Source organism: Bison bison, unplaced genomic scaffold (genome assembly GCF_000754665.1).
Source record: "Bison bison bison isolate TAMUID 2011002044 unplaced genomic scaffold, Bison_UMD1.0 scf7180017864306, whole genome shotgun sequence".
Classification (NCBI taxonomy): Eukaryota; Metazoa; Chordata; class Mammalia; order Artiodactyla; family Bovidae; genus Bison; species Bison bison.
This window is the reverse complement of record NW_011494878.1, coordinates 584,550-595,894: the sequence shown is the minus strand read 5'-3', so window position 1 is coordinate 595,894 and position 11,345 is coordinate 584,550. Positions and strand designations below refer to the sequence as shown.

The following is an 11,345-nucleotide window of genomic DNA, read 5'->3' as shown; positions in this document are numbered from 1 at the left end:
CAACTGCCTGCAGGGTTTCGTGCTCCAGGTTTCCAAAACATGGGTAATGTTTGGGGGAAGGGGGGAACATCACATGTTCTCTTGGTAACTGTAGCTTACCAGAAACTACCAATTTTGACTTTTACAAGCTTCAGATTCTCAAATCTGATCAATCTCTGGTGACCTGTTTAACTCTTTCTGTAAGGCAGCATAAAGCATCAGCACCTTGCTGTACTGCCTGGCTTACTGCAGCAGGAAGCTTCTATAAAAAGTGCTCTAACGTAAAGGAGCCTACTTGTCTTCCATCCCAGCCTACTACAGAGGAGAGGATCTTCCAAATCAAGGGCGCACGCAGCCCAGTCCCACAGCGTCGACGGGACAAATGGCAAGAAACACTAGCCAGCAAGGAATCACTGACCCAGGAGGCATGCAAAAGGAACAACCTCGGCTGAGAAAGGCTTCAGACTCCAAGATTTCAAAACACTCCATGATGAAGTTAGGAAACAGGAAAAAAATTTCAAGTATTGAAGACAGAAGAAGGAGTTTTGGCAAGAACCGCATTTACTGTCCATTGCAAGACCACAGCACCACAGACTACGTTCTTTCAAAAAGCATTTTGCTCCAGCTTTTAGCACTGACTTCATAAGTGACAACTGTCATGACAGTGTGTGATACAAAGGATGTGAAAACAGTAGTCTGTGTGTGTCCCCCCAGCCAATGGTGGTCCCCAGCACTGGGTGGCCTCCAAGCCCCCCCACCCCCACTCACCCAGACAGAGCCTGGGGGGATGCTGGCTGTGTTCTCCGTGCAGGCAGGGTAGTGCTGGTTCCGCCTTTCTAGATTAAATGCCTCCCCAGGTCAGGAAAATGTACCCCAGTAGTTAAATTAGAAGTACCATGACTATATCCCCACCCTGGAAATGATTGAGTCATCATTTCTCAATAGCCCCTGAGAGTTCTGCCCCGCCCTCTCCTCTAACATCTTAAGCTGCTGGGCAATGTGGTCATCACACATATTTTCACATCCTTTAAAAAAAACACAGTTGTAAAAAAAAAATGCCTGAATGTAAACGGATGCAAAGTCAGACATTTACAAACAAAAAGGTTCAGAGCAGACTTTGGTTTCATTCAAACCAGAAACTCTTAAAAAGCATTACAGAGAGTAAGGACAGTGCAGAGAGCAGGAACAACGTGACTAGAATCTAGTAAATGCATGTGAAATTCTACCATAGAGTTTGTTTTCAATCCACGTGGAGGGGAGGGTGCGAGGGAGGGGAGCGTTATTACAGTCCACCAGGGGCGTCTCCTCCTCCGACAGGCCGTCGTCATACAGCAGGGAATCAGATGGGGTGGACGCAGCCAGGTCCAGGTAGTCCTGGAAGGGAGAGACAGCTGGTCACCCCTGGAGCGGGCCACTGCTGGACACGCCCACCCCAGCCCCCACCCACACCCTGCCTGAGAGCAGAAGCCCCAGCCGAGTCCCACCCTGCACCTATCAACTTCTCGCGAGATCTGAGCCCCTGGCCAGGGTTGCCAGAACTGAGTTCCCCCAGCCTCTGCCTCATCCGGCCCTGCTCTGTGGTCCTCATCGCAGAGAATCACCTCCTTGGAGGCAGAAAGGTGTTCATTCATTGTCCTGGTCCTCTCTCTGCAGCGCTGGGGGCACCAGCCCCGGCACTGGAGAACGGGCCTGTTTATAAAACCTGAGGCTCTGGGATTGCAGCCCCATGACTCATGTGGGAAGGCCAAGACACATTCCCCGTCTGCTCCACACTTTCCGGCTTCCCTCCAGGCACTCCTGCCATCTCCAACATCAAGTCAGGACGGAGAAATCTGAGTCATCGGTGTGGGTTTTGGATAAGACGCTGCTAGAGGCTTCCACTCCCAAGCAGGATGATTTGTGAGGACCAGCTACTTCCACTGCCCTGGTTAAAGGTGTCAAGAATGCTTTCAGTGTGTTTCTGGCTGGTTCTCAGCATTGTTCTAGGAAAGCTGTCTGTAGGCATCAGCTATTACCTCTGTTTAGGGTGAATCATAGGATTTGCCCAAACGATACACTGAGGTTGGGTTTTATTCCAAGGGGCCCAGTCCATGCATCTTGCTTTCCATGTTTGGAGAAATGACAACTTTCAGTAACTGTGTTAATGTAAGGATGAAACCACCAGAGGGCAAGCAAGGTCTGTGTCTATTTTCTTTACCTGTATCCCCAGCATCTAAGGCAGAATAAGGGAGGCGGCCCATTGCCCAATCAATATTAGTGGAAACTGTTGACTTCCTCCATCACCTAGAGTTGTAAACTGGAGGCACACGGATACGTTGTTTGGCCCACACTGAGCTTTTGGAAATTGCTATAAAAACTGGGAAACATAAACATCCCTGAAAATTCAAAAGCCCTGGCGCTCATATTCCTACAGGTTACATGTGTCTATGGTGAGAGGTCCTTCAGAGGCAGCTGGGGGGCTGCTGTTTGTCACAGTTTCCACTGCTCCTTTCACTTCCCACCTCTAGCCGGACCCTTCATAGAATCTGAATTTAGGACACATTCATTCCAACCCTACTTTTTCAAGTTCCATTATTGAAAATAATTTTGTTCGGCTTTGGAACATCTTCTTCCCACCCCTGTCTGTGGAAGGGCTCTTCCTAAGTGTCAAGGTAAAAGTCCTAGAAGTCCAAGAGGCCTGGATGAAGGATAAAGGCTCGTGCCCGCCCCCCACTCTCCCCACCTGGAGACATGACCATCTCACTCTGCACAGCCGCACTCTGCCTTTGCACTGGGAATTCCACGAACCGGGATGAGGGAGGCGGCACCAGGGATTGGCTCTGGGTACTCACTCTGCTCTTAACCATCATCTTATCCAGGTCTTTGCTGATGTCGGCAAACACTGGCCTCTTGTCTGGTTCCTGCTTCCAGCACTGCAGCATCAGATTGTACCTGGTGGGACAAACAGGTGGGTGGTGACAATCCAGCAAGGATTGCCCAGTCACAGCCACCACACCCAGTACAGTGCACCCTGGGCCCCAGAGGCTGTGTTCCCAAACCCCAAGGCTGTTCCTGTGTCACTGACATCGTCCTCTGAGTTGGGCCAGGGTATGACGGGTCAGCAGGGGCTCAGTGTCTGGCGCTGTGGTCCAGCCATGCTCACTATGGCAGCTACTGCAGAAATGTCAGTCCTTAAAACCCTTATGAAGGATGAACTGGGTATGAACACAAACACCTGCCAAGCACACTCTGTCTTGCACCTCCCTCCCTCCCCTGGGGCTCTGGCAGGGCTGCAGGGGCCACCCTGTGGGTGAGTGCTGGGCCTGTGCTTGCCAGTCCAGGGTGCCCAGGGAAGCAGCACCTACTCACCCTTGCACTCCCACAGCCCCGAGCCAGGCACATGGCAGGTGCATGACAGATCTTGTAGAATGAATGGACCAGTGTGTTTTCGCCCACGGACGACCCCCTCTCATGTGTTCTCCACCTATCCTTCAAGGATCATCTGATGGAACCACCATTTGATGAGAGAATTCTGGTGCCCTTGAGCTGAAGTCCAGGCGCCACCTGCCTGCTCTTTGGCTGCCTTGGTGTCTCCACTTGGGTGCTCCCCTGTATGCACCCCTGGGGCCATTCTGAATTACCTTCCCCTCCCCAAGCACCCTGGGACAGGTCTTCAGCCTTGGACTGAGGCTGCTCCCTCAGTCTGAAGCACCCCCTCATCCTTCCACCACCTCTCCTGGGGTCCTGCTCCCCCTCAGCCTTGTAAGTGCCCCCCAGGAGGCCCACCCAGCCCCCAGTGGAATCTGGGTCCCCAGCATCTGCCATCATGCCCAAGGGTGGTTTTCTGTGCTTTTGTCTCAGCCTGTCGCTTCCAGCTGCCCAGTCCGCCTGGGGCTGGCACCCAGGGCTGCCCAGCAGCGGGAAAGGATGAGTGCAGGTGACCCCACTCTGCCAAAGCCCGGAGCGTCAGTGTCTGGGGAGGCTGGACCAGAGAAAGCATGCTCACATCTCCTCGCTGCAGTTGTCCGGCCTCTCCATCCGGTAGCCTGTCTTCAGAAGGTTGAAGAGCCGCTCTGGAGGAATCCCAGGGTAGGGGTTGCCGCCCAGGGTCACAATCTCCCACAGCAGAACGCCAAAGGACCACCTGCAGAACCAGAGGGCCAATGAGTGGCTGCACTGGGTCTCTGGTGCCCTCAGCACCCCAGATATCCCCTCCCCGAGCAGCAACAGGACCCGAGTTCCCCGTACTGAGATTGGTCCAAGTGCCCACGGTTTCAGCCTGGGCTGACCAGACAGATGAAAGTGGAATGGAGATGGGACCAGGTGTCTGCCTGCCCCTCCCTGACCCCCCGACAAGCTGCTGCCCAAGCTCAGCCCCCACACCCAGAAGGGGCAGGTGGCTGACCCGAGGTCAAGCTCTGTAGCATCAGGGAATGCAAACGAGCACAGTGAAAAGCAGGTGGAACCAAGGCTGTGGGGCGCTGGGGGCACTCTGCAAAACCCCTTCACTTTTTCTGTGTGCTTGGAAATTTTCATAAGATGTTAGAAGGAAAAAACACTGCAACGGGAAAATACCTAACTGCGAGGGAAAATTTACTGTGAAGTGGGGACAAAACAGCATTATCACACAAGCCCGCTTACAGTAATTAAGAATATATACCTGCATGTCACAGACAAATCTAGGCAAGGCCTGTGAGGGCTGGGCCGAGTTATTTAGGGATGGTGGGGTCCCAGTGACTTTTAGTCTTCGTTACGCTCTCCCCTGCATTTCCAGTTGTTTTACAGTCAGCTTGGTAATCAGAACACAGCTGTTAAAACTGTAAAGAATTGCCTTTTCACAGCCTACCTTATTCAAAACATGCACGGCTGTTTACAGCAGAACATTTGGAAACAAGTCTGTTGTGGTTTTGAAAACTATCGAGAATATAGTTGGACTTGAAAGACTGAGTTTTGGTCTTGGAGCAGCTTGGGGTACCGGAAACCCACTCAAGGTCACCCCACCCTAAACTTGTCTCTGGGTGGGGACAAGTCCCCGGGGACCTGCTTGAAGCCAGCTCATACTCAGGCCCACAGAGAGGGGACCGTTTGGCTGGGACTGTGTGTCAGTGAGATGTCCAAAGAGAGGGCAGGGGAGGCGGGGCAGGCGACAGGGTCTGCAGCCATGGCTCACGCCCTCATGCATTCCACGGTGGCACTCAGGACTACTGCCTGGGCCCTTGCCATCTGCTGTGTGAGTACACAAAGCTCCCCCACCCGCAGCCCCCGAGTTTGGGGAGGTCATTCTGGACGGTTGGAATGAGTTGACAGGCACTCAGGGCAGCTCTGTTCCCCAGCGGAGCTGCCCAGACAGGTGCATACGTGTAACCTCCACCCCAGGAAGGCAACATCCAGACTCACACATCACTCTGGGTGGTATAGATATGATCGAAGAGGGACTCAATGGCCATCCACTTGACTGGGATCCGACCCTAAGGAGGGAGTCAAAGAAAGGCATTAATGTTGCTCTGAGATCCTGGGACCTGGTGTGGGGGGGCATGTCTCAGGCTGTTTCAGCTCTGAGGGGATGCTGAGTAATGACTCCAGTGTGTTCCTGGGTGCAGACCAGCAGCACAGCCTCACAGGGGCTGGCGTCCCAGCCCCACCTTCCAAAGCTTGGCTGAGACACTGGAGGGAGCCAGTCGGCCTGCCCACAGCTGTACAAGGCGTGCTGGTCACGCACCACTTCCCAAGGAACTGATGCTGAGTGCAAGCCAGGCCCCACTGTGGCCACTTCTGGGGAGATCAGGGGCACCCTGAGTGCTGCCCAGTGCGTAGGCTGGAAGCACTTCCATCGAGATCTCCCCTGATATCTGAGGGTGAAGGAGTTTGGGAAACCGACATCCAGTGTTTCCACCTTGGCAATTTCTGACACAAATGAACACACTAAAGGCCCTTCTGAGAAGCTCTGAGGGAAGAAATCAGTGTGAGTGTCTTGAGTCTGGTTTTTCCCGCTTATTTTATCCCAGGGCCCTTTTAGCATCCTCTGAAAGACTGCCCTCCACCATGGAGAGGTTGGGGTTCAACCTAACAAATCCTCTCTAATGCAACTTAAGAAAGAGCTTTTTGGTACAAATAGATCAGGTGGCTTTCCTGGTGGCTCAGTGGTAAAGAATCCACCTGAAGTGCAGGAGATGCGGGTTTGATCTGTGGGTCAGGAAAATCCCCTGGAGGAGGAAATGGCATCCCACTCCAGTATTCTTGCCTGGAGAATTTCATGGACAGAGGATCCTGCTGGGCTACAGTCCATGGGTTGCAAAGAGTTGGACATGACTGATTGATTAAACAACAACAAATAGGTCAGCCTCAAGGCACAAATCAATTTTAAAAAAGGCATTTGCTTTGGATTTTAATGCATTTATTATAATTCCTTTTTTAAAAAAGTACTATTTAGGATTCATACCCTACATGAAATGTGACTGCTTCGAGGGTGTGTGTTTCTAACAATGCCACCCGCAGGCTGTACTCTCAGGGGCCGAGTTTGGGCACCTTGTGCTTCCTTGCTGGGTGACACAGGGCCTTCCCGAGGACCAGTGCATCAACAGGAAGTTCCATCCACCCCCCTCCATGGGGTACAGAGCACCCCTCTCCACTTCCCCTTCAGCACTTCTAAGATGTGCTATCACAACGGAAACCCAACAAGAAATCAAACGTCATCCTCACAGCCCCGGGACCACCTGGGCTTCTCTTGTCCCTCAGAACAAAGCTGAAGTGTATGTCGTGGCTTTCTGTGTTTTTCTTTTTGAGCAGCATCTGTTCTGAATGCCAGCTTAGCTGTGTGTTTTGAGGGGGCCTATGATCTACCCTGTCTAGTCTGTCACAGGGAAGCTACTGGAGAGGGGTTGAGAGAATAACAGCATCAAGACAGTCAAGACCAATGTCACAGGGAAGGGGACCACACCAGGGAACCAGGTTTTCCAAGAAGGGGCCCGAACCACCTGTTTCAGTGACTTGGAAAAAAGCTTCCCAAATCTCTACCCTGCGACTCCGGACTTTGTCTCCAGGACCCTCTTGATCGCCTTCCAAACTCGCTTAGTCAGCGCTTCCTAGGCCCTTGGACCAGGAGCATACCCTGCTGTAAAGTGGTTCATCCCCTTCTGTGAAGAATGACTAGCAAGCTTGGGTTTAATTCATTTTTTTTCCCCAAGCGAAGGACTAAAGTTACACAGAGTAAAACAGTGACCTTCACTCTGCAGCAGTGAGAGGAACAACTGCAGACAAGAAGACTGTTATTTCTGCAGTGGTAGGTGACCTTTAGAAGTGATAGTGATGAAAAGCAAGAGAAGCTGCAGGAACCCCGCTCCCCAGCAGGCAGCTCCGAAACAGCACGTGTGGCTGTGAGGAAGAGAAGGAACAGGCTCAGGACTGAGTCCTGCTCTGGGTCTCTGGAGACCCAGGACTAGGGAAGAGTTAGGGGATGTGGACTGGAAGTTTACACTCTAAAAACCTGCTTTATCTTCTTCAGATTAAAATCTGTCCCCACCCCGTGGGCACCCTGACCACTGCCCTCTGCCCTCAGGCCAACACACCCCAGGACCTGGTACCTTGCTCCTCTTCACATAGGAATCCTCTTCATAAACATCTCGGGACAGACCAAAATCTGAGATCTTCATCCTGCGGCCCTCAGCTACCAGGACGTTTCTGGCTGCCAAGTCCCGATGGACAAGCTGTGGGGAAGACAACAGCAGGGACCCCTGAAACCCGGGCCCATCACCGGCAGACAGGGCGCAGGGCTGGGGTGGCACGCACCTTCATCTCAGCCAGGTACTGCATCCCTCGTGAGATCTGCCAGGCAAAGGAGATGAGGTCGCCCATGGTCAGGGCCCGCTCCTCCGGGTTGTCCAGGTAACTGGAATTGCGGCTGCCCCCGCTGCCCACGTAGCCAGGCCCCGCCTTGCGGCTCTCTCGGAGGAAGCCCCGCAGGGAGCCGTACTTGGCATACTCCACGATAAGGAGCAGTGGCCCTGGGGGCAGAGTGGTAGGTATGTGGGCTGGCTGCCTAGGTGGCCCTGGGCAGGCAGAAGTTGGGCCAGCATGCGGCAGTCACTTCCGGCAGCCTGAGGACTCAAGCCCCAGCTCACTCTCACATCACTCTGCTCTCCACCTTGCAGCGCTATGTTGCTTCAGCCGTGTCTGACTCTTTGTGACCCTGCAGACTATAGCCCGCCAGGTTCCTCGTCCGTGGGATTTTCCAGGCAAGAATAATGGAGTGGGTTGCCACGTCCCCCTCCAAGGGATCTTCCCAACCCAGGGATTGAACCCACGTCTTTAACGTTTCCTGCACTGGCAAGCAGGTTCTTTATTACTAGTGCCACTTGGGAAGCTCCTCTATCTTGCAGGGGCTTTGGATTCCAAAGCCAGCTGCCTGGACGGTTGACCACAACCTCTTTCCTGGGTGCCCAGGGCAAGCAGTCACTGCATTTGGAGCTGCCCTGGGAGATAACCGCTGCTGCACAGATGTCAGGCCTTTCTGTACCCCTGGTCTTGCCATACTATTACCTGGGGACGGCTGATGGAGGCAGAGGTTCTGGACTGCCCGTGGCCACCCTCTCCCTGCCCTGCCTGCTCTTGGGCCGCAGTCCTGCCCGAGGCCCGGCCCTGAGTGCTATTGGTGCTGACCGGTGTCCCTGCTGCTCTCTCCCTGTCGGCCTCCCGTCTCCCTCACACCCCACACACATGTGCACACACACACAAAGTGAGAGGCCCCCAGGGTGGCAAAGCAGTTTTGGAAGACCAGTAGAGCAAGATGCTCTTATGTGAAAAATGGTGATGCTGCCTTTGCCACCCCAAGCTGGGGTGGGGCTGAAATCACCTGGAGGTTATGGCATATCTAGTTCCCAGTAGGTGCCCAGGAGACACTGCTCGTCTCTGGACTTCCCCGTCTTAGGCGCTTGGCCTGGGGCAGGGTGCTGACAACCAGGATGTCGCCAGAGACCTCACGGCAGCCCTGGAAGGCCCAGGGAACGCTCCTGTGGCTCCCCTCATGGTCCACTGACACACAAGTTCCAGGCAAGGGCCAGAGTCAGAGACCGTGCTTCCGGCAAGAGAGAGGACAGGGGCCAGAGAAGAAAAGGATGGGGAAGAGGGAGAATGCAGAATGCAGAGGCCCGGAGCCCCTGGCCTGTGCCCAGCAGCTGCTAGGCCCCGGCCGCTCTTACCGTCCTGGCTGCAGGCCCCGTACAGCTTGATGACTTGCGGGTGGTTGACCTGCTTCAGGAGGTTGAACTCTGATAGCAGGTCCCGCAGCTCGCTTGGGGAGGCATTCTCTGAAACGCACAGAAACAAAGCGGGTTGCAAAGCCCCTGCTACCACCTTGCTGGGTCACAGACGCACACGAGGGGTCTACACAGACTCGTCTCCTTCCCAGACATCCTACCCAGGTTCAGACTGAGGCCTGCCAGGACTTCACTGCTTGGGGCTACTCTCAGCCCATGGAGGGTCAACAGGGGCCTCAAGTGCCTCCAGGGAGTAAGAACTGGAGGAGCACACTTTCATGTGAGCAGATCTTTCCATGGAAAGCCTTCTGGGCTGGGCTATGCACGCAAATGGCATTATTTCCCTGCAATCACCATCTCTCAAAGACAGTGGTGCACAAAGACACCCCTCCATTAACCCTTCTGGGGAGGTAAAGGGACTCCCTGGTGTCCCCAAACACCTGCTGACCAAGCACTTGGCAATGGGGGTGTGAGGCCCTGGAGAAAGGTGAAGGCCATGAGACTTCACGGAAGTCCTCTCACCACACTGAGCATGTGAGTCCCAAGGGCAGACAGAGTTGTGCTCAGGAGCTTGGGTGTGGAGGTCTCCTGGCCAAACCATTCTCCTGGGTCATGGCCCCACATCCCACTGCCCAGCTGTGCCACCACCTCTGGCTATAGACTTGTCTGGAAATGAGAAGACAGCTGGGAGATGGGGCATTTGGACCACACGTAGGTGACCCAGGGCCAGTCTCACTGGGCCCTCTTAGGGCCTGGGGTCTCACAGGCAAGGGGTGACCCCAGTCTGAGGGCCTGGGTAAGTACACAGAAGTACCCGGCACTGCATGGCTCCCCAACTGCTGAAGATCAGTGTGCCCAAAATGTGCCCACCACATGGCCGCTGGGCCCTCAGTTGGTCCAGCTGAGCCAGAGCTGGGCCATGGCAGAGGACCGGCTACCCAGTCCCTGCCGAGAAGCAGCAGTGAAGACACCCAGCTTGTGCCAAGACTGGAGCAGTGCTTGCCCGCTAAGGGCCAGTGGGGGACTGGGCAAGGCAGGGCCCCGGGGGGCAGGGGCCAGTCCTTACAGGTGGTCTGTTCACCAGGACTTCAGTGGACGCTTGGCGAAAGGAATAAATGCGGCAGACTGGGGTGGGGAGAGCTGTCAGTTTTGAACTAAAGGGCTTTTCAACTCCGATCTTTACCCAAAGCTCTGGAAGCTTTCAAGGGAGGAATGCCTTACCCCGCTTCGCCAGGGACCACACCAGCCCACATCATCCGTGGTGGGGGGTCCCTAGACTGCAGCCGCTCAAGAAGAGCAGGGGTGGGGGATTGGTTCTTCAGGAGGCAGCAGGCTGACTGCCAGAGTCCTGGCTGTCACTAGGGCTTCATCCACCCGCTGGGGCCCCCGCAGGTGTGACTGGCAGAGCCCCCTCTGTGTACTTCCCAGTCAGGTACCTTTCAGCATCTTCACAGCCACAGTCGTGTACCCCGCTTTGCCTTTCAGCCGGAAGGCTGTGGCCTTGACCACTTTTCCAAATTCGCCTTCTCCCAGAGTTTTTCCAAGCACCAAGTTCTTCCGAGGGAATTCCCACTTGGGATCCTCCTACATTGGGTGTGAAAGAAGAAGAGAGAGAAGAGAGATGGTGAAGGTAAGAGGAAAGGAAGAAGGCAAGAGCCGGCAGACAAGCTCCAGTGTGCAGATGACCGACTGTCACCTGAAGTGACAGGTGACAGTCACCATGTCCAAGGGCAAGACCCCACAGTCAAGTCCTGAGGTGCCATGACAAGATGCGTCCCCCCGACAGGAAGGCAGGTGTTGCCACAGACCGGCTGGACTCCGTATGCTCATACCCTCACTGGCCTCCATCTACTGTAGATGCCCTGGGCCACCCCAGGCCCAGGGCCTGGTATCTCCAGTGAGGGACTCAGGGTTTACTCAGCACCCAGTGCTCACAGGGGAGCACAGCCTCTTCCCCAGGAGTCAGGCCCAAGCCTCATGGCGCCTCCTCTGCTTTGGACATCAGGCATTGACAGCGGCCCGGGCTCCAGGACTTCAAAGAGAACTCGAGCGGCACCTGTGGCCCCAGATGCCTACCAGCCCTGGACTCCCAGCTACAGGTGGGAGTGTCAAGGACACCTTTCTGGTGTGGCAGCC

General features: G+C 54.7%; 1 protein-coding gene across 1 annotated transcript in view; it reads right to left on the bottom strand.

Annotated features, from left to right (window-relative positions):
• Positions 1 to 1,083: 1,083 nt before the first annotated feature.
• RET (ret proto-oncogene) overlaps positions 1,084 to 11,345 on the bottom strand; it is a 31,678-nt gene continuing 21,416 nt past the window's right edge. Inside the window, exons 12-19 of the mRNA XM_010852026.1 lie at positions 10,646 to 10,793; positions 9,153 to 9,260; positions 7,744 to 7,958; positions 7,539 to 7,661; positions 5,356 to 5,426; positions 3,965 to 4,102; positions 2,811 to 2,910; positions 1,084 to 1,353 (exon numbers count right to left, since the gene is read on the bottom strand). Coding sequence (XP_010850328.1) covers positions 1,174 to 1,353; positions 2,811 to 2,910; positions 3,965 to 4,102; positions 5,356 to 5,426; positions 7,539 to 7,661; positions 7,744 to 7,958; positions 9,153 to 9,260; positions 10,646 to 10,793 — 1,083 coding nt within the window. The 3' untranslated portion in view covers positions 1,084 to 1,173. The remainder of the gene's footprint in view (positions 1,354 to 2,810; positions 2,911 to 3,964; positions 4,103 to 5,355; positions 5,427 to 7,538; positions 7,662 to 7,743; positions 7,959 to 9,152; positions 9,261 to 10,645; positions 10,794 to 11,345) is intronic.